Source organism: Corvus kubaryi, unplaced genomic scaffold, assembly GCF_017639235.1.
Source record: "Corvus kubaryi isolate FWS band 111438036 unplaced genomic scaffold, C.kubaryi_AGA036_p1.0 37184, whole genome shotgun sequence".
Taxonomy (NCBI): Eukaryota; Metazoa; Chordata; class Aves; order Passeriformes; family Corvidae; genus Corvus; species Corvus kubaryi.
Window position 1 is genome coordinate 1,851,965 of NW_024581051.1, and position 24,605 is coordinate 1,876,569.

The 24,605-nt window shown below is 38.3% G+C and overlaps 1 protein-coding gene across 4 annotated transcripts in view; it reads right to left on the reverse strand.

Moving 5' to 3' along the window:
• Positions 1-24,605, reverse strand: part of PRKD3 (protein kinase D3) — a 43,695-nt gene that overhangs the window by 14,767 nt on the left and 4,323 nt on the right. For all 4 annotated transcript variants that reach the window (XM_042022020.1, XM_042022017.1, XM_042022018.1 and 1 more), the window contains exons 3-10: positions 15,137-15,275; positions 13,362-13,493; positions 12,531-12,688; positions 10,147-10,336; positions 7,334-7,411; positions 5,203-5,386; positions 3,558-3,681; positions 800-877 (exon numbers count right to left, since the gene is read on the reverse strand). In XM_042022020.1, coding sequence (XP_041877954.1) covers positions 800-877; positions 3,558-3,681; positions 5,203-5,386; positions 7,334-7,411; positions 10,147-10,336; positions 12,531-12,688; positions 13,362-13,493; positions 15,137-15,275 — 1,083 coding nt within the window. The remainder of the gene's footprint in view (positions 1-799; positions 878-3,557; positions 3,682-5,202; positions 5,387-7,333; positions 7,412-10,146; positions 10,337-12,530; positions 12,689-13,361; positions 13,494-15,136; positions 15,276-24,605) is intronic.

The following is a 24,605-nucleotide window of genomic DNA, read 5'->3' on the forward strand; positions in this document are numbered from 1 at the left end:
AAGGAACATATTTTACCAGCTGTGTTTTGAATGCACAGGGCAATACAAGTATCAGAGAGGTCTGAGAAGAGACTGCATTGGTCAAGATAGGGATGAAAAGGATCTGGGCAAGTTTAGCTGGGTGTACAGAGAAAAGGCTTGATCTTAGAGATGTTATAAAGGAAGAAGCTGCAAGATTTGGACCCCCACCTAAAGGTATAAGACAAGAAAGGGAAAAGTCCTGTTTACAAATTCTGAATATTCTGCATTTTCTGAATATTCCACCACTGAACACAATACTACATTAACAATACACTAAGCTTCATTTATATAAACATCAGGCTACACGGTAAATTTTCCTGTAAATCTTGCTTGAAACTTTCAATTGTACAGTAGGGAATAATTTGATTTGAGGAACCTTGAAATAAAACACATAAGCATGCAAACTTTCAGTCACTACTCAGAGAACACAAAAATCCAAGCCTTAATTCAACTGGTGGCCAAAGAAATTCTCTGGTAATTTTGAGGAAAGCTTAATATGCCAAATAATTCTGGAGAACAGTACATGCAAAATGTAAGGAGAGACATACTCAAGGGAATTAGAGCAGGAGCTGCAAGCTAGAGCAGGAGCTGCAAGCAACTTCTCAGAGTTAGTCTTGGTCCTTCTCACTTACAGGCTTTGGGCAACAATTAACCTGGTCACAGTTTTGATTCAAAAAGAGATGGGAAAATGGAGATAATACATAAACAGCTCACAAATAGATTTCATATCTATAAAGCACTGAATAAATCAACATAATTATTATTCATCATTAATTACCTTGTAATACTTTGTTCCAGATTCATTTTGAAATAGTGTGAGGCATTTGCTGTCCAGTCTCCAGTAATGTCTTTTTCTCTAAAAAATGCATAGTACAATTACATAAGGAATAAACCTCTCATGTTTTCTGCTATCTCATTATTTAAATAAGAAATGCTTTAAATTACTATGATAATCATTCAATTAATCTACAGTTGCATCTTAGACTACAGAAATGAAAAAATAAACTTTGGGAATAAAGACTTTGTTAAAGAAGAAGCTCAAAAATTACTTCCACAAGCTAGCAAAAATATCACTTACCTTGCAGTAAAAGCAGTGACAACGGGAGTTACCTCATACAGGAAAAAACAGTTACTAGACACGTTTTACTGCAGGTGCACATTCTCACAAAATCTGAGTTATTTAAATTCGGTAACAACTGCGGGAGTCATGCTTTCTCCCTCTGTGCCCTCATACCAACACTGCACAGGTTCAAGCACTGAACAAGCCTAACAAGTCCTTAATTCTTTTGTCAATACAGAACCTAGGTGGTCAAAAGCACACAGTGGCAACACGAACACATTATAAGATTCAAATGGAAAAAGTACCTCGTGGGGGGGAAAAAACCCCAAGACAGACTCAATAGCCATTTGCTGGAAGTATCCACCAACAAGAAATCTTCCCCAACAAAAAGTAACATGGATTAACTGTTGCATATAACTGGCTTGTAATTTAAGCAGAAGAATATTCCTCAAAACTAAGACGCTTTTAGAAAGTTAATACAGCTCTGTGAATCTAAGATACTTTGCTTGCACCATGCTCATATAGTTAGAAAACCACTTCCATTCTTCTGGGACAAAAATCCAAGACCCTTGACTCTAAGTTAGGATGAAAAAGTTTGAAATATTATTCTATTACATTTATGTTTTATAAACTTTGTCATATTAAAAGCAAAGGTTGTGGTTTTTTTCATATTTAGGCAGAGCTTAAATCAGTTCACTCAGGAGGAAGCTACCTATAGGAGTTAGACAAATAAAGCTGGCTCATGAATGGATTTAACTAAAAAGAATTACCAGACAGCACTGGGACAATGGGTGAAACCAAAAGGGTAAACCCGTCCTTCGGACATATATATGCTCTTTATTAAATCATGAATCAGGAAAGACTTTGGAGAAGAGGAATTAAGGAACAGGCTGGTAACTTACTCAGGGATTCAAAATCTGCCCCATACCCTACTCTGAGAAAGGATGGGACCACGGTCAGAAAAAGAGTAGAGATGATGACATAGAAACTTCTCATTATAAAGGGTGAAATATCTTGTTATCCAGGGAGCACAAGAAGCATACAGATCCTGCTGTTAACATGAACCTGTCTGGAACTGATAGGAAGCCCAGTTGTTTCAGGAATAGGAAACAGCCTGACACTGCTGAGAACGGAAGGGTCAAGGGAAATTGCTGATGTTGTAATGCCCAATACGGAAGTCTCCTCCCATTAGGAAGCCCTGTGAGATCTTGTTTGGCTGGAGGTACCTTGCTTTGGGTCAGATGACTGGCCTTTTTCAGTTGATGTCATCAAGGTAGCAGCCATACTGACAGATGAAGAAAATCAAACTAAGCAAAGGTGTTCCATCAGATCACTGTTCTAAGGGGAAGTTCAAAAAAAAAGTCCATGGAAAAACATACTGGTTGTACTGAAAGTTTAAGTCAGAGCTGAATACCAGGCCTGCCCTGAACAGTTCTGCTAGAACTATTCATATTTTTCTGCTACCTGGCCTTAGTTTTTGCAGAGCCAGCTGATGATAGTCGTAACTTTTACGTAGTCTTGGCTATAACCACATCTAAAATATGCCAGATACTTATTTTGGATTGTGATAAATACATCCAGGTATTAGAAAACTGAACCTTAAAGAAGTGGTTTTTAAGACAGCTTCGGAAAGACCATTTACAGCAGTCAGTTTAGCTGACAATCACAAAAAGTGAAATATTACAGTAACCTGAGCTGACTATTATCACCCCTTAACTTGATTTCAGCAGAACTTGAATAACTTTGCTTCTCTAAATCTCTATGTCTCCTTCAATCAGATGCCACAGAGACAAAGAATGCAAAAGTATTTCTGCTGCCTTTCATGGTCAGTCTCAATGTGCCATAATGTTCTCCACGAAATCTGGGAACTTCATAACTTCATCCTTTTCATTCATCTACCAAAAACCAAGAGGATTCACTTCCTCCCATCAGACAATACTAAGGAACCCTGTTATTTTTCCCTGTCTTCCTCCTCAATACACAAAATCAAGTAGCTTGCCTACTCAATTAAGAGCTCATTATTGGTAGCACTGGCTACCCATATCTACACCTAACTATTTACAAACATCTAGATCATTAGAATAATACTGTCAACCATGTTGTTGTTACCCATAATTTTAAGATTTCCACCTTTTCATGTAGTAGAATAGAAAAAGAGACACAAGCATTTAGTTCAACTACTCAAGAGAAAGAAGACACAAGCGAATTATTCCAAGTTACCTTCTCAAGAAAGCTGAAATACTACACATGCAATTCATTTGAGACAATGTAGAGATGCTTTTCCTTCTTAAAGGGGAGCAGGAAAAGTACTATTCAATCACCACATGAAGTATTTTGAATAAAATAGAGTTTCTCCCTTGAACCAGATTTCTTTATAATGGACATCACAGCTAAGTTCTTTCAAATGGTACTGTAAATCAGAAATAAAATACATTATTTTAGAGAAATAATTTAGGAAGAAATTAAAGTAACTGACCAGGTTGTCTCTACTAGTATAGTGGACCATCCATCCTTCTTTCACCATTGTACTGCTCTTCCTCTTTGTGTGTTTGATTGACTGTACAACTCGCATGAGAGGAATATTATTGCTTGTTGAGGGACTAAAAAGAAGATACAAGAGTTTAATCTGTAACAAGTTAAAATACAACAGTACTGCAATTATATCCATTTTACACACTTAGCCCATAATTTTCAGGAACAGACACCTTTTCTTCCCATACAGATTTAGTTGATTGATGAAATTAATAAGGCATCAGAGCTCCTAATAGCTCTCCTAAGGCAAGTATTGCAGTACTCAAATTATTCTAAGGAACAGAGAAGAAACACACTGGAGTGAGGACACTTACAGAAATCATCCTCTCAAAACAATTTGCTGAGACTGCTGATCTTTTATGCTATTTGACACCATAGAAATATAATTAACATCAGCATAACCATCATTTCTTCTTGTAAGTTGATTAAACTGCTTCTTAATATTGTTGTTAGTGAAGGTCCCTATCAAAGCAAACTTTAAAGTTATGAAAATACAAACAGGGGTGTGTTAATTCAAATCACAACTGCACTAGAAAATTCTATCAACGCTCAGGTATATTAACTGTCCTTCAGACAAGGGTTTCATAATCTCTAATATTCTGAGACAGCCACTAATTAAACATACAGGTTTTAATAGCACTGAAGATGAAGCCAACCACTGAGGTGCCTGCCTAACACCAGAGCTCTACATGCAGCACTAACAGACACATTTGTAAACACACAACAACATGAGGTAGTTTCAAAACAAAAACGTAAGGATGCTTTAACATGGCACGCAGTTACACCATAGAATTGGCTACAGGATGCTGTCATGCCGAAAACCTGAATTGCTTCAAATCCAATTAGAAATAAATGGAAAAATCCTACTTAAAGGTGGATGTTACTTCCCTTTCAAGAGATCCTTGAGCTATAAATCACTGATAGTTGGGAGGTATCATTATATGCTCTCCCTCACAAATTTGCTATTAAGCCCTGAGCTACGGTGACGTTTAGCTTGACTGAACACAACCGCACTTATCTTATTAAGAATGACTAAGAAAATCAGGATGACACTACTCAAAATAATAGATAAAATAAAAAGATCAAATTTGATTTAAGGAACTATGTTAACAGGTACTGGATAAAAGATTTCAGAAAAATCACTTTCAAGATAAATAAAACAAACTATTGCCTAACATGCATGTAGGCTGTGATGCCAATATTAAAATATCTCAACTAATACCTTTTAAATCCACACATATATAACAGTAACTAAATTAGGCTCAAGTCACAGAGACCTTAACCATGCATTAGCCTTGTTAAACTGTAAGTTTTATCCTGCTTTGATAATCTAGTTGTATTTCTTCAATAAAAGTCACAGCATAACACATTTTCCAATTAGAAGAGACTATATTCCTTTAATCTATGTTTCAGATTTTCTTGAGGCAGGTGAACTTTACAAAGTATTTTCAAGCTTAAAAAAAAAAAAAAAAAAGCCCCACACAAAGGGAAAATACACTTCAGCAATAAAACTGGGCTAACTGGAAATGTTTTGCTCACAATATTGAGCAAAGTACATCCTGAGCAAAGAAACCCACCTTATAACTTACCTGATTGTTTTGACAGCTTCCTCATCTTTGTCTGCGTCAAGGTCAGATGGATCCATAAAAAAGATTTTGTCCTCTGGAGGGGAGGGCTCTTCAGCATCATCTAGAACTCGACTACCATCACTGTTCATTTCACTGCTATCAACTTCCATTGGCATATCTAAGTCCTGGCCTGGACTAGCAGGTTCTGGAAACAACACAAGTCAGACATTATTTCAAACACACAACTTAAAAAAATAAAATAAAATCTTCCAAAACCCATCAATTTTTTTTCAGTTCACATTTATGGAAGTAACCATTAAAGTACAATCACAACATACAAAATCTTCACATTTTTGCTATAAAATGAAGAGTATGCTGATGAACATTATCAATTTTGTTTTGCTAAATGCCAAGGCAAGAGAGACCCAACTAAAACACAAACCACACTGAAAGAAACAGAGTGAAAAGCTTAAAGTCTAAACCTAAATCTCATTAAGCAATTTTTTTACACGAGTCATCAGGACAAAGTAACCTTTCGATGGCTAGAGATGACCCAGAGAATTATCCCTGTGCAAATTTAATTCTCCATTAACAGAAACCCAACTCTGCTCTTGCTGCTCTTGTAGTCTGTAATAAGGAAAGTAAGAAAGAAAAGGTGGGCTGTGGAATTGAAGGGAGAAAAGCAGAACAGATCTTATTCACATCTGATTTTTTGCAGGCAGAAGTTTAGTGTTTTCAAAAACTGTACAACTGGCACTGTGGAAAACTAAGAATTAAGATATAAAAATATCTTAATCTGTAGCCTTTTTATGGTTGTTTTTTGTTTGCTGGTCTGTGGGGGGTTGTTTGTGTGTTTGTTTTTACCTGGGGTGAGCTCAATTAAGAGTGAGAGAACAAAAAATAAATTGCTCCTTATGTCCTCAGAAGAATTATATGAAACCATAGCTCCCAAACTATGTGGCCTTTTAGCACCTTAGCATCACAAGGGCAGTAAAACCAGGCCATGTTGCACACTGCTGTTCACAGCCACCAACATCAAGATCCAGGACAGAGCCTGGGAGCTGGAGAAGGCAGGCATGAATGGATGGGATACCTTGTGCAATGGCAACAGACCCACTGGCTAATACACAGCTGTTGCCCAAGCCTCTGAATCAAGTTGTACAGTTTGATGTGACCTGCTGCAAGTCACCAATTTTGTTTCACTAAACAATGTGTGACAAGGATCAAGGCAACACAATCACAGAATGGTTGACATTGGAGGAGATTTTTGAAGGTCACCTGATCCAACAATGCCCTGAGTTCATTTCTCCAGTCTGGATAGCAGCACAAGCCCTCTGTCATATCAGCCAGTCCTCCCAGTCACCTGCAAACCTGCTGAGGGTACACTCTGCCCCATCAAGATCATTAATGAAGATGTTGAACAGGGCTGGACCCTTTGTTGGCCCCTGGGGTACACCATGAGTTACTTGCCATTGATAACCACTCTCTAGGCCCACCCATTCAACCATTTTTTAATCCCCATCTGCTCATCTATCCCACAATTCATCAGCTTAACACTGGTCTAAAACTTATAAAAATACTCTAAACATTCTTCCACAAAGTGCTCCGCACACTTCTCTTTCAGTTCTGTAAGGTCTATTCAGAAAGCAGTCCAACTTCATTGAGGTTTCCAGAAATTAGAGTGGAGTTCTTTCTTTTGGTTTGGCTTGGGGTTTTTCTCCTTTTTCTTTTATCTCAAGCATCTGGGCTAACTCTGGCCAGTAAAAATCATGGATATGAGAAAGTCATAAAAAATGGTATGTGTCTTCAGATATTAATGTTTTAAAGTATGTATTTTATGGTGAACAATGAGCAGACTGATCACAACAGATCCTCAGATTTTGTACATTTGAGTGGCTTCTTGATGTTTCATTTCCATTGAGCTATCCCAAGCAAAGCATAGTGAACGTGCCAAGACTGATTAAGTAAAATTTAAGTCACCAGAGTGTAAGTTTTACAGTGAATCTTTTTCATTTTCACTAACCTCAGTGAAAAAACCGACAAGATAAATAAAAGTACGTCAAATATTCAAAGATGAGGGAACTAAATACTAATGCATCTTGTTCAGCCTCAAAAGATCTCTCAGTATTTGAAAGCATGTTTCTCATCTTACCTCCATTGAAAATCACCTCTCCAAGACAGTCTCGAGGTACTTTAGGTGCACAGCGTTTGTGGCAGTTGAATCTGCAATCTAAAATGGCAGATAAATAAGCCCATGATAGCAGAACCTCACTCCCACCCAGACACTAAAATTTATCACTCACTGCTTCCAACACAAACCTCAGTTCAGATTCATACATTTGCATGGAACTGAGGACAGCACCAATGAGGTCACCTCCAGGAGGAAATTAACAATCTTGTCCTGATGTCACATGGTGATTTGTCCCACCACAGTTTATTATGTCAGTACTTCCCCTTCCAGTACAAAATAGTTTGCTACTTCTCTAGCTTTTTCTGTAGCTACTTTTTCCATCATGATGTAATTTTTCCCATTCTTTCATTTGTTCCACATCCTTTTTTCCATTGCTATATGATTTAAATGTCTCATCTCTAACATTTTTCCCCATCTGCCAGCTAAGACTTACAGACATCAGAAGCCTCTACAATCACACAACTACATCAGAGCAAATATGTTCTGCAGTAAATCCCAAAGTCCTGTTCCCCTCTCATTTAGGTTACAGATTTGGCTGACTACTCAAGCTCCATTTCTTGCTGACACGGGGCAGACAGAATAACATTATGTCCAGGTTTGACCTGACGTGGAGATGGAATCTCACCTGGATGCGTGCCATTTCTGCACCCGAGGTATCAGATGCAGGCTACTGGGCAAAGTCCAGCATACAGCATTACTGGTACTAACAGGAATTTCCTTTATTAGTAGCATCCCTGTGATTTTCAACTCTATCAACACCATGAATTTCAAAACTCCCTACTGCCCCCACAACTGTTTTCATATTGATAATTTGCCTCTTTTTGCTATCCAAAGCAAGCTCAATGTGTTTTCCTTTTAGGTCCAGACAAGAGAAGAATCAGTATCTCTCCATTTTTAGTATCAGAGGAGCCAGATTCTGGAGCAGAATACAATACTGCTCAGCTTCTGAGTGCCTAAAAGGATGCGCCCTAGGAGACCCACAAACTGCCTTTTTTACAGCCATGGCTTCAGTCCACATTATGGAATACAATTACTTTACTACTGTAAAGGAGGCTAGAAGAAACAGACACATTTCAAATTCTGTCAGGAAACCAGAAGATTGAATCTATCCTAATAACTTAAACTACATTCAGAAACATTCTTGGATAGTGCAATGCAGTTCTCTAGTCCAGTAAATAGCTACAAACATCTCCTAGCATGCTTTTGGCCCACAGCATCAGCAAAATCCCAAACAGTTCCAAGGTCTAACTCATAAACCAGAGCATCCTATGAAATTGGTCCAAACAGGCAGTCTGCACAGAGCCACCCAGGCTGGGATGCTAGGAAAACTTGTTCATGAACATGGGTCATTCTGTCCCAGCTGACCTCTGTGTCCGGGAATGTTTCTGGGCACATTTAATTTATTACCACAAATACAGCCTTAGCATCTCAAAGAGATGCATCCTCAGAGCCCAAATAGCAACCTGAATTAAATCAAGAAATCCAGGGCTCTTATGGTTACTCCGAAACATAAAACCGCTAAGAGACCCCAAGCTTTGGGAATGTGCACGAGGAAGTCGGTGGGAAACCTTAAGAATCTGTAGGAGAAGGCAGTAGGAAAATATTTTAACTGCTTGATATCAATTCCTGATGTATTAAAAATAAGTATAGGATCATACTGGAGGCCTATTAGGACACTTATTTCTGTCCTGCACATACACAGAGCATTTCTCTAGGCCTGTTTTCCTTACATAAATGCTTACAATATGCATACAATAATATTTTTATCCAGTGTCATTCAATTCCCTGAAACTGATGTGGTAGCCCCATTTGTTCAGCTGGATATAGTCACAGCAATTGTATATGGCCAGCAGCATCTCTATGTTAAAACTGCAAGGCATCTTTTTCAGGCTTCATTATTTTTGTATCATGTGTATCCAAGAGACACACTGACTGGAAAAAATATCAAAACCAGTTCAGGATGCAGACTTCAAACAGACTACAGAGACTGCAAATAACAACAGAAATGAAAGATAAAATTACTTCCTTACTTACATGAGAGAGCAGCATTACTAGTCAAAAAAAGCTAACACAGATGTAAGCTTACAATTTTTTCTCTCCTCTAATAAAACAAACTGAAAATGTATTAAGCGACCTCTCTCAAAAAGCTGACCTTTGATACTCCTGTTTGACAAACTCACATGAGAGAAATGGAAACTCCTTTCCATATTAATGTTCACGGTTCATCACTAGACTTTTGTTTCCTGCAACAAAGCTGACAGATCTGCACTAACTGGCAATAAAAAGCCAGAAGGAGATCACAATAATCATGCCCTAGGAACCACACAGAGGAGTCTGAGAACTGAAGCCATGCATGTTAACATATTCTACATAAAAACCATGCAAGTTCAGCACAGGCACCTAGCTGTATAAAATATCTCCAAAAGGTAATAACCAATATCCTGTACTAGAATAACACAATGAAAATGCACAGATTCTTTAGTGGTTAGATATTGAACAAAAGGAAATATTTCCCATTTTTATTAATTTATAATTATCCTTCTAGAATTACAGTGTCCTCCATCTACACAATTAAATCTTATTTTTCAGAAAAATGTGCAATGCACAGCCCACTACAATGAAAATGATGGCTGCTGTGAACTTCTGAAAATCATGGAATTTTTCAAAAATTACACTGCCCTACTCTGCAGTATACAGCCACCTAAGTTGCAATCAGTTCTAAATACAAGACCTTTACTGAAATTTACTGCTACAACAGAAAATTAAATGTTTACCTTTACACTGCATTCCTTGGCGAAAAAGGCCCTTAAGCAGCCGTTTGCAATACTGGCAGATGGTGGGACGAGTGTAAGAGTGAACAGCAAAGGTGTGTGGGACCTTCACTCTGCAAAGCACCATCTTATCCATCCAGATGGGGCGGCCACTCCAAGAGGGAATCCTCTTACTAGGTTCTGGGCAGCAACGCTGGAATAAAGAAGGCATACATAATTTGCACCAGAACAGTTTTACTGCCATGACTGCTTTGAAAAGTCACAGCAGTCAGGTGAAATACCATGTGACTGGAAAAAGGCAAACACTGCACCGTTTTTAAAAAGGATAGAATGGACAACCCTGGGAGCTACTGATCTGTCAGCCTCCCCTCTGTGCCTGGGAAGATCACAGGGATCCTACTAGAAGCTGTGCTAAAGCACATGAAGGACAGGGAGGTGATTCAGGACAGCCAGTGGCCTTCTATGATGGAGTGACTCCATCAGTGGACAACAAAAGGGCTACAGATGTCATTTATCTGGAATTCTGTAAAGCCTTTGACATGGTCCTCCATAATATCCTTCACTCTAAAGTGGAGAGATGGATTCAATGGCTGGACTTTTAGGAGGATAAGGAATTGGTTGGATGCTCACATTCAGAGAGTAGTGGTCAATGGTTCAGTGTCCTGATAGACATCAGTGACAAGTGGTGTCCCTCAGGGCTGATACTGGGACTGGTGCTATCAAACATCTTCCCCAATGACAGACAGTGGGAGCAAGTGCACCCTCAGCAAGTTTGTGTATGTCACCCAGCTGAGTGGTGCAGCTGCCACACTGCAGGGGGACATGATGCCATCCAGAGGGACCTGGATAAGCTTGAGAACTAGGTCCATTCAAAACTTGCATGGTTCAACAAGGCCAAGTGCTGGTGCTGCACCTGGGATGGGGCACCCCACAGTATCAGCACAGGCTGGGGATCAAGATCAGCCCTGCTGGGAAGGACCTGGAGGTCTTGGTGGATGAAAAAAAGTCAGTGGGGCTGTAAAGCAGCTGTTGGCTGAGAAAGTGACCAGACAAGAAAGCAACCTGACCAAGAAGCTTTAAGAGGACATTCTGGTACAGCAAAACAAAACCATGAAAACACCAGATGGAAAAGCCTTACAGAGAGCTGGAAGTTATGTATGAACCTTTATTTCCACAGATGATAAAATGCTAAAAATTCACTCATGACATTTATTTTTTAAGTAACCTGACAAGGTTCAGACAGCACATACAGACCTCCACAGAGAGGGTAAAATGGAAACCACTGGACGTAGGCAAACCAAATTCCAATCACTACCTCAAACTATCAGTTTTTAAAAGCGAGGTATGGCATGCCTGGATAGCTTACAAAATTAGGCAAAAATATTTAGAAAATCAAAAAATTATTTTGAAAATTAATCCCCCTCAAAAAAATTCTTTGAAATTAAGTTAGAAGAAAAACTTTAGCAATTAAAACAGAAAAGGCATTGAGTAAAACAAAGAGGTATCAAAAGGTACTAAACATGCACATAGAAATCATAAAGTTAAATTCTGTGATAAATGGTTACAATTCTATGTTCACTGAATAGATCTTACCAGTAGTCAAACATCAAAATAAATATTTTTCATTACTCAAGACTAGGCTTTTATAGCTTCTAGCTAAAAAAATTACATTCTTGAACTAGACTACACGATTTGCATTTTAAACTGTGGTAATAGTTGTAGTGTAAAGTAACAGATAATTAGAAAAGACTAAGGCACAAACAAATGGATCTAATCACTGCCTGTTCTGTCTTATGATCCCAATATACTTGGGATATACTTGATAATTGATATTTGTTAGATAACTGACAACCTCTCAGCAATCATCATAACAAGGAACTACTGTGGATGTCGGTTTTTACTGTAAGCCCTGTACCCCCTACACACTCCTTGACAGGGTTTGGGTTTTTTTGGATTAACTTTGTGAAAAGCTTAACAGCAGATCAGGAACACTCTTCCCCAGCATAAAAGCTTACAATTTGTACTGCTTTGGCCAAGTAATTATTCTATACTAATACAACAATTACAGAATGAATCTGTATTACTAAGAAGGCAAGATGTTTCATTATTCTGAAGCCAAGAGTTCATTCATATAACCATGAGTGAAAAGCTAATAACAAAATTATATATAAAATTTATAATTTATTTCCTGTTTCATCTTTCACAATAATAATAAGCAGTAGGTGTCACAGTCTAAGAATCATCAGATTTTAAAATTCACTAAAACCAATCATAATGGTTAAGCTTGACTCCTACATACTCATCTTGAGCCACTTAAAACACTATTTAGTTCCCCAGAGGTTAAAGAATTTATAAACAGAAATTGTTTCTCCTTTCACATTACATACTTCTTCAGAGGCAGAGGATGTGTGTTCAGCTTGTGCTGGTCTTGGAACTGAAAGCCCTGCTCCTGGTAAGGACACGTTAGACAGGCGCCTCTTTCTCACTCCACTGCAGTTATTTGGAATCTTGAAGGCACATCGCTTATGGTAGTTTAACCCACAACCTGGAAGAGTAGTTTGTTTAATTCAAAAAAGCTCCCAACATTCAAAGTAACAAAAAGAGTACTAATATTTTGATAAAGCAGTTTTAAAAAGATGATCCAGGAAAATGGCAAAGGCAGAAACAGACTGTTGTGCCAAATTCTCTTATTTTAGTGTTCTTGATGTGATTCACAGAAACAGCTTTTTCTCCAGTAAGCCCAGTTCTAGCAACAAGGCCCAAGACTTGGAAGCAGCTGATCTCCCACCATCAGGAGGCTTTCATCACTCCCTCACTTTGAAGCACAAGAAGAATTCAGTGAGAAGGCAACGTCAGTACCTGACAGCAGGCTGCAGAGTGCTCCACAGCCAGCTGGATGAAAGCCATAAGGAAAGGGATTCCCCTTTGGGAGTGTCTCCAAACTATGAGTTGCTTGTGCAAAGAACACAAGGTTGTAAGCTAGCTATTTTTTTTCGAAGTGGGAAACAACAACACTTCTTAAGTCATTAGTCCAAGGTCACACACGGTTTGCATTAATGCCAAGATCAGAACTCGGGTTTTCAAAGCACAAACCCTTCCAACTATGAAATACTACATTTAGCACTTACTTGCTAACATATCAAACACGATACAATTTCTTCTTCCTCATCTTATATAGCTATACACACACACAAATACATTAAACATCATAGACTTACCTTCACATTTTAATCCTTGTCGTACCAAACCCCAAAGCATCTCTCCACAGTAGTCACAAAAAGTAGGAGCCTTGTAGGAATGCACATAAAGTGCATGAGGACGAATCTGGAAATCTTCGACTGTAGCCAAAGCTTTTAAAAAATTGCAGTAAGTTATGGTTCTTGCCACAGGATCAACAAAGATTTATGAAAAGAACATGTTTTAAAAATGGCTAATTCAAAGAATGCTAACAAGCTGTTTAGAAAACATCATTTTAGTGTATATCATTTAAATATTCATTTAGAAGACTACATGGTTTTCAGTAAACATTTTTATTGAGGAAAAATATGCATTGGACTCTGTAGGCTAATGGCCACAACTAATCAGTAGTATGAATCACACTGTTGAAAACCTCACTAAGTTGAAGGCAGGTACAATAAGCCTTGCTAAAAGCAACAATAAAGCTTTGAAAGAGCAACTTAATTTTCAAGCTGTTTTGTAACCTACAAAATTTTCTAAAAAAAGACAGCTCTATAAGTTAGATTTTTATCTTCTAAAGGACTTTTACTGTAAAAGTTTATTAGATTAAACTCTTGGTGTATCAAAACTGTGATACTGTGGATAAAGTTTTCACAGAAAATTGAAATATTCTTTTCCTTAAACAAGCACAGATATATTTAAATTATTTTTGTCCTGTTTCTTTGAAGGCAGGGAAAAAAAAAAAAGGTATTTTACATCATTATCTTGCCCTGACGGCTACTATTTTTTGACCAAATATGTACTAACTCTTCCTATTCAGATTCTTATTTTTAAAAACCTACTGAAAGACACTGACATGTCTCCAAAACGCCTCAGTTTCTGGTGGTCTGTCTATCTAAGGAAACTGTCAGAGATTGCCAACAGACACAACAAATTTTCCAAATATGCAATTCACCAGAAGCAATGAAAAGCTCGAACTAAGATGATCGATTACTGAACATCCTGGACGCGCCCTGAAATGCAGCCAAGGACTCAGCCTTACAGCTATCAAATTCATACTTTACTGATCAAGTTTACAAATCTAAGCCCATGACAGTCAAGGGTCTCTCTTCCTAAAACGTAGCCTCAGTTTGTCACTTTACCCTCAAAGACTTAAAAAACTGCTCAATACTAGTCCAGCTTTAATTTATAGTTTAACTACAGCTGACTTTTGATTGAATTTGACAAAATATTGATTAAACACATACAATGACAATCAGGGCTGGGGTTATTTTGTCCTCGTTATTGGTTAATAACCACCACTCTAGGGACTATATTGTGTAAAGAAATCATTTTTAAGAACTTCAATAACCTTTAAGAGTCTGTTTTTATAGGCATGATTCAGCAACTACATTTTGAAAGTCTTATGACAGCATAAGCCACCAATAGCAAAAGCTACAGAACAAAAAGACAGAAAAAAGCAAAAGAAAACCCACAACAGTTGGAAGAACAAATTCTGAATCCTACCTGCATTTCATCTTAAACAATTGTAAAAATTAAAAACTGATATTATTATACTTATAAGTTCTCATTTGTATAATGCAGATTTGTTTATCATAATAAACCTGAAGAAGATTAAAACAGAAAAATGAAAAAATAACAAAAGTGAGTACTGAAGCATCAATGACACCTGGATTTTCTTGAAATCCTCTACCCCAAAGTCTATGAGATTGAAGTGAAAAAGCTCAAGGCAGGCATGAAAATAATGCTCCATGAAGTCCTATTTTCTTTTAATCTACTGAATAAAGAGTTGTTCCACTGTTACAATAATACCTACCAGAGAGTACAACCTCAACAAGATCTCCCTCGTGTATCTCTTCTGCTGATGTAATTCGTTGCAAAATATTATCTGAGTTCAGGTCATGACGGAACAGGAGAATTTTGTCATACATGCCAAAGAAACCACACTCTGGGAACTGCAACAGACATCAAACTCTAAATTAATACATGCTATTTGATAATCCTATACATCAATGTTTTTAATAACAGCTACAGAACTCAAGTGTTGTAAATGTTTCATGGTAACAAAATTAATCTGCCTATTTTTGAGGAAACAAAGCATTTTCTGAAAATTTCTACTTTTTTTTTAAAGGTAAAAAAAAAAAACTGTTAAGATTTTTGTTTCTTTGGGTTTTTAATCTCTCAGACCTGCATAATCAGTCTGGCAAGTGAAAGCCAATACAGGCCTTTGACTTGGATACCAGCACCTATAACCCTTACTTCTCAGGTATTCTAGTCAGGCAGGTATTTAGCTTGAGACACTCCAGCAACACCTGCCACATTTTTCTTGAGGAGCAAGCCAGTTAAGAGGCTCCATGCCACTGTTCTACAACAGTTTAGATCTACAGATACGAGAAATCCTGAGTAACATGCTCCAGAGGACACTGCTTGAGCAGGCAAGTTGGACTCTATGACCTCCGGTGATCCCTTCCAACCTTAACCATTTTCTGTGATTCTGTGAAAAGGAAAACTTAAATCCCCACAAGGACACAGAACAGAATACTGAAAATCCATACAGGAAACAGATACACTAAATAGCCTGCTGTTTTTCCATGACATTTCACTGAAAAAAGCTTTCTCATTCTGTATTTTCCCTACTCCTCAAAACACTGTTAAGTATGAGTAAAACTTCTTAAAATGAAAACTTCTTAGAACGAAAAGCTTAAAAGTAAACAGTTCATGGGGAAAAAGAGCAGCAACAGACCCTGGAGAGGAATGAGTAGCACTCAAGTGGCTCCTTTGACCTTTTGGTTTAAACCAGAATTCAAACTTGAGGTGGGAACACACACGCAGAAGAAAACAGGAAGAATGTGCGAAAAAATATGGAAAAGTTCAGAAGAAACTTTTAATTAATGAAGTAACAGCTTAGTAATTTACATGTTACACAGTCGGTAAGTATCTAAACTGTATGAAGCTTGTGGTATATTAATTTTTCCTAACTAAAACAATCAAAGATTTGTTCTACCAAATCAAAAACATAATGAAGGTATCCATCATGCCCATTTTCACACTCTCTTCCCATTCAGAGAAAAAAATCACGTCCTCTTTTCAGCAGCAATTTTATCTGAAATATCAAGTTGGTCTTCTCTGTTTTGGTGTGTACACACTACACAATTACATGACATATAATACTGAAAAAGTCCATGCTCCACAAAGCATGCTATCTACCTTGGACAGTCAAAAGGAGAGGCAGAATTTGTGCAATTTAGCCTTTGCAAAAGCAAAAGACAGAGCTGACAAATTTATACTGGCATGTAGATACTTAGTCTACAGCAAGAAACTGATTTACTGGGCTGATGCCAAAGCAGCCGGCTGCTTCCTCTGGCTCTCAACTCACTCCCAGGCTTCCTACATAAATTTGAAACTCTCTTGTACTCTGTACAGTAGCCATGATGGTACAGAGATTACAGTAGCATCATATTCCCCTAAACCAGATATTGCTTAAACCTTTATACAATAAAATGCTATTGCTTAAGATCCCTTAAATCATCTGGAAGAATTCAAGAATTCCTGTCTTATACTATATTTCAGTATACTCATCTGCCGATTCATCTTGCTAAATAGCAAATATCCATGAATGTTCTGAAAATTGCATTTTTCCAATTGCCCAAAGATAACTTGTAATAAGAAAGAAAATATAAAGCTTGAGAATTAGCTGTTCTGCCCAAATATGTGTCTCAGTATCTCTGCAAGTATGGACAGGACTTGACTTTATACTCAGAACATGCAAAGATACAGCACACTAGTAATTCTTCCAAGGGAACTGACATTTCTTCATACCTGAAACACGTCATAAACCTACTTTAAGCTCTAACCCAAAATCCCACTGTGCCTTGACTGACAAGAAAACAAGATATATTTACATTATTAAAATAAGTTCTGTGAGGTTTTAATCCCTGATACACTGTTAAGATAACTTCTATCAATTGCATTATACTGCTGAAGAACTTAATTCTAACAAAAGGGATATAAAATCAACATTAAAACAGTATATATCTGCCTGCAGACACACATGACACTTTTTATTAACACCAATATTAATTTCAGCTGCCAGGAGGGACAACTCATGACTCAGGGAATCACGTGAACTATTGTCTCTTTTTATTAAGTTCACAGAACCACCTATGAGCCACAGATTTTAAGGAAGCCTCTAACATATTCCACAGGTTTGAGTCTCCTTCTTTTGATAAAGATATGTCTTTGTTTCTCTTTTAGGTTTTTTTCCACTCTTTAAGACCATAACCCTGTCATGCAGCTGCCAGAACATCCCTACACATAATCCCCCACCTCAGTAACCAGAGGTCACATAATCACCTGCCAAGCAGCACTTATCTTAATTGCTACAACCAAATATATTCTGCCTATGCACCATTTACCCATTCTCATGTACAAATCTTGGATTTATAAAAATGTTTTAAACATACTACATTAGTTTTCGTTCCTAAAAAGCATTAGCTGACACAATAAACTAAGGTTACAGATGAACACTCAAGTCCTCTGTGGCAGCAAGTATAAACATTAAAAATACGAGACATTACATTCCTGAGAAAGCAGCATCAACATTAATTCCAAAGTTTGTAAATAACATTATAATACCTATAATTAATATTTTGGTTTTCAAATAAATTCCACACAAAGGCAAAATTAATTTTTACAGAGTACAAATATTTTTTAAAAAGCAAAATCATCTATTACAGATTGCTAGAACTGTTGACATCAATACCCTCATTTGGTTCTACATTAATTAAATTGACCTTTTAAACTGTGTATCATGAATGCTTCTCATATTGTCATGACATGATCTACTGCCTATTCTTCCAAAACAAATACACATACACATAAAAGTGACTGTGAAAGATTGTCTTTGGTTTTGTAACTGTAACATTTAACCTTAAAAGGTAATTCTTCTATTTACGGGCATGAGCTTTATCAGTGGCTTCTAAACTAAGATGCAGAAGCATAAGCCCAGGACTAACAAGAGAGTAATCTACACTAGTACGGAGTACAAGAATTCTCTCACTAAACACAGGCTCTGTATACAGTTTCTATAGTATGTGACAAGACTTCACCAGGACACATTTTTCTAGGCATTGTGCATGCCTGATCTCCATTTCTGTAATAGTAATTCCAAAAACTAAAAGCATGAGAACAGAGATAGCCTTTTCATGGGTATAGAGAACTTCAGTTGCTAGGAGGTTTTCCTGAATCCATAAGAGAGACAGGCAGTAGCTGAGGAACCTCGCAGTATCTCCTTTACCTGTCCTGCCTATGAGGTGCTTGTCTACACATCCACAAAGCAGCACAGAGGAAAAATGCAGGCAGGGGCAGCCCACACAACACCCTGCCCAGGCACTCCCAGGCCCTTCAAAGGAAGGCCCATCTCCACAAGCCAGAGGAGCACAGAGAAAGAACAGCACGTGGGAACCCAAATTAAGAACTCCAGGGAAAGGATCCCCTGCCCAGACCCTCCCGGGGTCTCCCAGGATATCCTTAGACCCAGTTTCCACACATACACTGATCAGGTGTATGTGTGGAACACCTTTTGGTGTCCAGTGGTATGGTACAGATTATAAAATGCTGGGAAATTAGAATGGTACAATACCTATGGAATGTTTATGGAAGGAAACAAAGGCAAAAGAGGTGATTCAGGGAGGAATAAACGTGGGGAAAAATCGAGGGATAAGAAGATAAAAGAGGCTGGTCACCTGTACACAGGGGTTGGTCAGAACAATTGTCTGATCATGCCCTGTGCCGCATCAGCACCACCCGTCCGCCGTTTTCATTAAGTTCAATTTCTACCTATTTTCCTGAATGATTTTCTCTCATTCTGAGCCCATGTGTGTGTATGGGGGGTCTGAGTGCCAGCAATAAGAGCAAGAGGACCCTGTAATGTCAGTGACTGGAGAGGCCGAGTAAGTGAAGTCATGAGCTTGAATATCCAGGTGTCAGCACCTGGAAAGACCAAGATCCAGCAGCTGCTACAAGAGAGTGCTTGAAGCCGGCTGCTGGAGGCATCCACTTTTTTTTGTTGTTGCTATTTTTTCTATTGGTGGGTGAGTGGGTATGTGTCTGTACTTTCCCCACTACCAGACCTCCATCCTGAACCACCAGAGAAGGGTACAGCACCACTGGTGCTTACAGACAAGACACGCTGTTCAGCTGTTTGGATCTGTGTGTACACATATATGGTGTTGCACACCTGTATCCAAATGTTAGTGCCTATTGGGAATACATGGTCAGTCTTGCTGTCCGTGGCTGCACATGGGGACAGAGCTGCAGCAGCCTCCAGATTCAACCATCCCTAACAAAACTTTTCAAGTTAGATGAACAAATCCTGCTCTTTCTTTGCACACTTCCCCCAATTCCATGCCAAAAAAAAAAAAAAGTTCCCAGTTCCAAAAGAACAGATCCTGCTCTTTTGGAAAGAAAGATGCCTGCCTCCTAACTCCCTTCCACACACTCCGGCTCAGATTCCTCTCCTCTGCCCCCACTCCAGCCCTGTGCACCCAAGCCATGGAAGCTCTGGCTGGCTGCCCTCCGCACGGCCGGCTCTGATGAGCTGCAGGTGGCCCAGCAGAGCCCTGTCTAAGGCATTCGGCCGCGCCTCGATGGGGGGAGCAATCAGCTCCAACCAAGCAGCTTGGCTCCTTACAAGCGTGCGGCGCCCTGCTCTCCCTTCCGCTCCCCAGTCCATTTGGGAATACAGCATTCCTTGCTAGCACCTTGGCCAGAAGGCTATGTGCAGACTGCTAGCCAAGAATAACCTCATCAATTAACAGGGGTTTTATTTCAAGTGGTATCTTTTAACAGAATTTTTACGCAAAGCTTAAACTATGTTCAATAGTTGAACTATGTTCAAGTTGTACACTACCAAATTCTTCTCTCTTGTACCGCAGCAAAGTACAGCTTTTATAGCTTTCCTTATGCTCAGTTACATGAAGCTGTGAGGAAGAACAGTACCCAGTTCCTTTGAAGTGTTAAGAGCTCATAATGTAAACTTGAAAACAAAACTCAAAGCAGAATTTTTTAAAGCCTGTTTTATCTTATGGGATTATACAGCTATTACTTTCCTGCATAAAAGCCTAAAGTATCTGCACAGTTACTCAGAACACATAAACTGCTAATCCCAGTATTACTAAGTTTCCTAAAAGCAAAAAGATGGTTGTTCCCAGTCTTAACAATTCCAAAAGAGCATCTCGCAACAGGAAATCACTTGTGGGAAGTCTACGTATGCACTAGACTGTGCCAAAATTAATCTCTGGTATACCAGTATCATCAACTTACATCAAGAATATATGCAATTCTTAATACTTGGGTGGTACTAGCACAAGTAACACAACTAGTGCATAAGTGCAGTAACACTGAGGAAAAATCATTGGTGTTATCTAGCACGCTCATACTGTAAGTATTACAGCATATCTAGCTTTAATTGACAGTGCATTACATCGTCTTTTTGATCCAGAAGAACTCAACCAAAATACAGCACTCAGTATTGCTGAGCGAAACACAACTGAGGCTTCTTTCTATCTTGGCAGTAACTGAAAAATCCCTTTACTTCAAGTTCCAGGAGTTACTTTACAAAGTTCTGGACTAGTCGCCAAAAATTCACACGAGGGAAAAGTGTAGGCGGATATTGTTTCAAGGTCCAATATCGCATGACCCATCATAACTCAAAACAAATGCTTCAAACCACTGGAAGTTATTTTCAAAGTCTAATGGTCCAAAACACCATTGGAAAGTCTCTTCGTTCACTGAAGTCATCCATTCTATTATCCTGCATCCCTACCCAGCGATTCACTCCCACTCTTTAGAATCATGTGCCAAATCACATTATCACACAGACAATCAGCTTCAAACATGTTGCAGGAGATCTTTCCCCCACCAGATGCCTCAACACAGACATACTTGGACTACTGCTTGGCTAGGTTTTCCAGCATACAAACCTATTACCACACTGGAAATGCTAATCTGCCCCACATATAACACCTCTGCACCCCCAGTAACTCCCCAGCTCCCACCCTCTCACAAGCACGTTTGCTTCTCATGTCTCAACTCTTGCTAAGTCTCTGCATTATTAAGCTCATATGAAGAAAACAGTTGACAAGACAAGAAGGCAGAGCAGGAAGAAAATACACCATGAACTATTACAAGCTTAACCCAGAGAAAAACCCAGAACATTGGTTGCAGTACTGTTACTTATTTATTACGCTCAAGTTGTTACTGCAAGAGTTGTAGAGATCCATTTGTACTATGGATGGACTGCAATATGATCCTTGTAATGTGATGAAAATACAGAAGACAAATCCAGCCAGCAAGACATAAGAAATACCCCTATGATTTTGCTAAATGGTGACTTTGGGTGAGTTCAGTCAAGTAGAAAAACTAGGCGGGAAGAGTAAGAAACAGATTGCATGGGTAAATACTGTATCAGTTCTCAATCAAAAAGAATGCAACGGTTGAAGGATCATGAGAATTTCAGGCAGACATTCTAAGGTAGGGGAACAGTTGGTCTATTTCAGAGCAAAACGTAACAAAGCCATCAGATATATAAAGAAGGAGAACGCTGAGTATGACTGAAAGTGAAAACGATGAAGGACAGGTCTGTGGACCAAAAAAGATAGAGAAGTTGCAGAAACATGAAAGCAAAGATACGTAAGTTTACTGAAAAAGTTACGAGAATTCTTGCAGGTACTGATTCTACACAAGTAATACTACAGTAATCAAATGTTCTTCATATGTAGCTATTAACGAGAATAAAATTAACTAAGATAGAATATGGCATTTATAGCATGCTGTACTACATAATCCTCAGTCTGCAGGCAGTAGAACATCACCACATGTGAGTTTCTAGTTTTAAATCAGTAATCCCTTTGTTCTACTTCATGTCCTCTCGTGAGGAATGAAGAAACAGTATTCCAACACAGAACAGTATTAAGAACTTGAGTCTGTAACACCTGATCATTGTGCAAGGACACACACTGTCTACCTGCTATGAGTTTTTCTGCTTCTAAACACTGTCCCTCTGTTCCAGCAGCCATATATGCCCATGCTTAGGTTCCTCTTCAGCTTGCCCCTGAGAACTGTATGTCTGATACTTTAATACATAGCAACCTAGATAAGGAATGAACAGAAGACCATGAATGTACGGGAGACCATAAGCAAGAAATTTTTTTGAAGCATCCCTATAAAGTCTAAAGTTTGGGTTTTCTGAAGATGGCTATTAAGCATTCCAATACACAATAACCCTAACACAGTGCTCACAGTTAAGTTTAACTTTAAACTTGAGAAAAAACTGAAGAAAAACACTTAAAAAACATCTCCTGATGTTTAGAACATCTGTAATAGAGCTAAGAGACACACCAAATATTTGCATTACTCATCTCGCTCTCCTTGCGGACACATGCCTCTTTAGTTTCAGTTCTGCTGATGCTGCTTCAAATTACGCTTCTGCAAAACCTGAACAAGCTACACTGAACACCGTCTGAAGCAGAAAACACAAAAAAGCAGAGTCCTAACCAACATTTTTGATACCATAATTGTAACCTCAAACACAGGCAGGTGGTTCAAGTCCCCAGGTAAGCTTCAAAGCCTTCAACTGGAAAAAACAGGCAACCATTCACATGACGACAGATAAGAGCACAGTTTGCAATTTTTACATTAGGTATATATTAATCCTAGAATATTTAACAGTCTTGCAACAGTCACCAGATCTAAGGGAAAAAAAGTCAAGGCAGGACACATTGCTGGCAAATAGAGAGTACAGGGAGAATATTGCCACTCGTGTACTGGCTGCAAAACTACTTATGAAAGATGAATCCACCACACTTGAGGTTGTTTCCTGATCAGTTTGCTGCCTGCAAACATGTTTTCACTGAGCAGCCACTTACTGGTAGCGTCAGCTGCAGGAGAGCTGCAGCAAAGCCAGACAAAAAGGAAAACTAATCGTGAAATCCTCATCAGTTTTGCAGTAGATTAGGCTCAGCATGTAAGATGTTTGAGCTATAACAAGACCTCAACCTAAACTTTTAGCTGAGCCTGCCAAAAAAACAGAAAGGAAAAAAGAAAAGTAAGTGTGAATGTACTTGTTTTCATCTTTCTTTAAGATAGAAGACAGGAAATATGTAGATGTAAAGAGAAGGAGCCGATACAGAAAGAAAAAGCAGCCCCTAAAATGGCTGCATAAAGGTACACCTAATATGCATGCTACATGAAAAGTAGAAATTGAGCCAAATAACTCATCTCTTCAGAAGGGAACTAACATGCTGAACTACATTTTTGAAGTTATTATGAAATTGGCTTGCTAGGCAACTAGTTTGTAAAAATATGAAAGATGCAGTAAGTTATGAGACGGGAAAAAAAGATACACAAGCATATGCAAATAACATATCATGTGCTTACTTTTTTCAGGCTATCAGGTGAAAAAGAATCATATAATAAAACTAACCAACAATAAATACCAATTACAACAATGAAAGACATGAAGGTAATTCCCTACAAAATACTTGCCTTCAATTCCCTCACCAAACCTGACCTTGATGGAAAAGACCAATTATTTCTTATTTTATTAAATACTCCTTATTTTTTTTCAGGCTGCTTACTAGGATCTAACCTTCCTAACCTAAATGAAGATAAAATTTGGAAGCAAAACTAGCAAGATCAGTGTTATTTCCTCCCTAGAGAGACAGAATTTGCAACAGGATAGCCAAGACACAGTGGAAAAGTACGCTAAGGCTCTTTTATTTCTTGGTCAACCCTCTCTTAACACAAATTATCTTGATATATAAGAGCAACACATGTATTCAGTATACAGAAAAACAATACTAGCACATTATTAGCTGTCTAATAATGGTGGGATTTTTAATTATTAACTAGAAACAAAAAGAAAAGCTCGTATCATGTCTGCAGCCCTGCAATGCAGGTCTGTAGCTAAAACTGGTCCTTTCACTATGGCTGGCTATACAGATCCAAGAATATTCCTCAAAAGTAGTAAGCATAAGCTAGTAAAAACCTAAGGAATCAGAGACAACCGCTGAAAGGGAAAATCTGTCCATATTGTGAAAAGTCATTCTTGCAGAAAATGTAAAACTACATCTTCTTTTACTAGCTTTCACAAGCGAGAAAGTAAGAGGGTTTAATCCTTTTGAATTAAAAGTTTCTCCCTTGAGAGTTACCAAAATTTCTTTGTGCCACACTGCAAATACCTAACATAGATCTTTGTCACTGTACCAAACTCTTGGCATATCTCA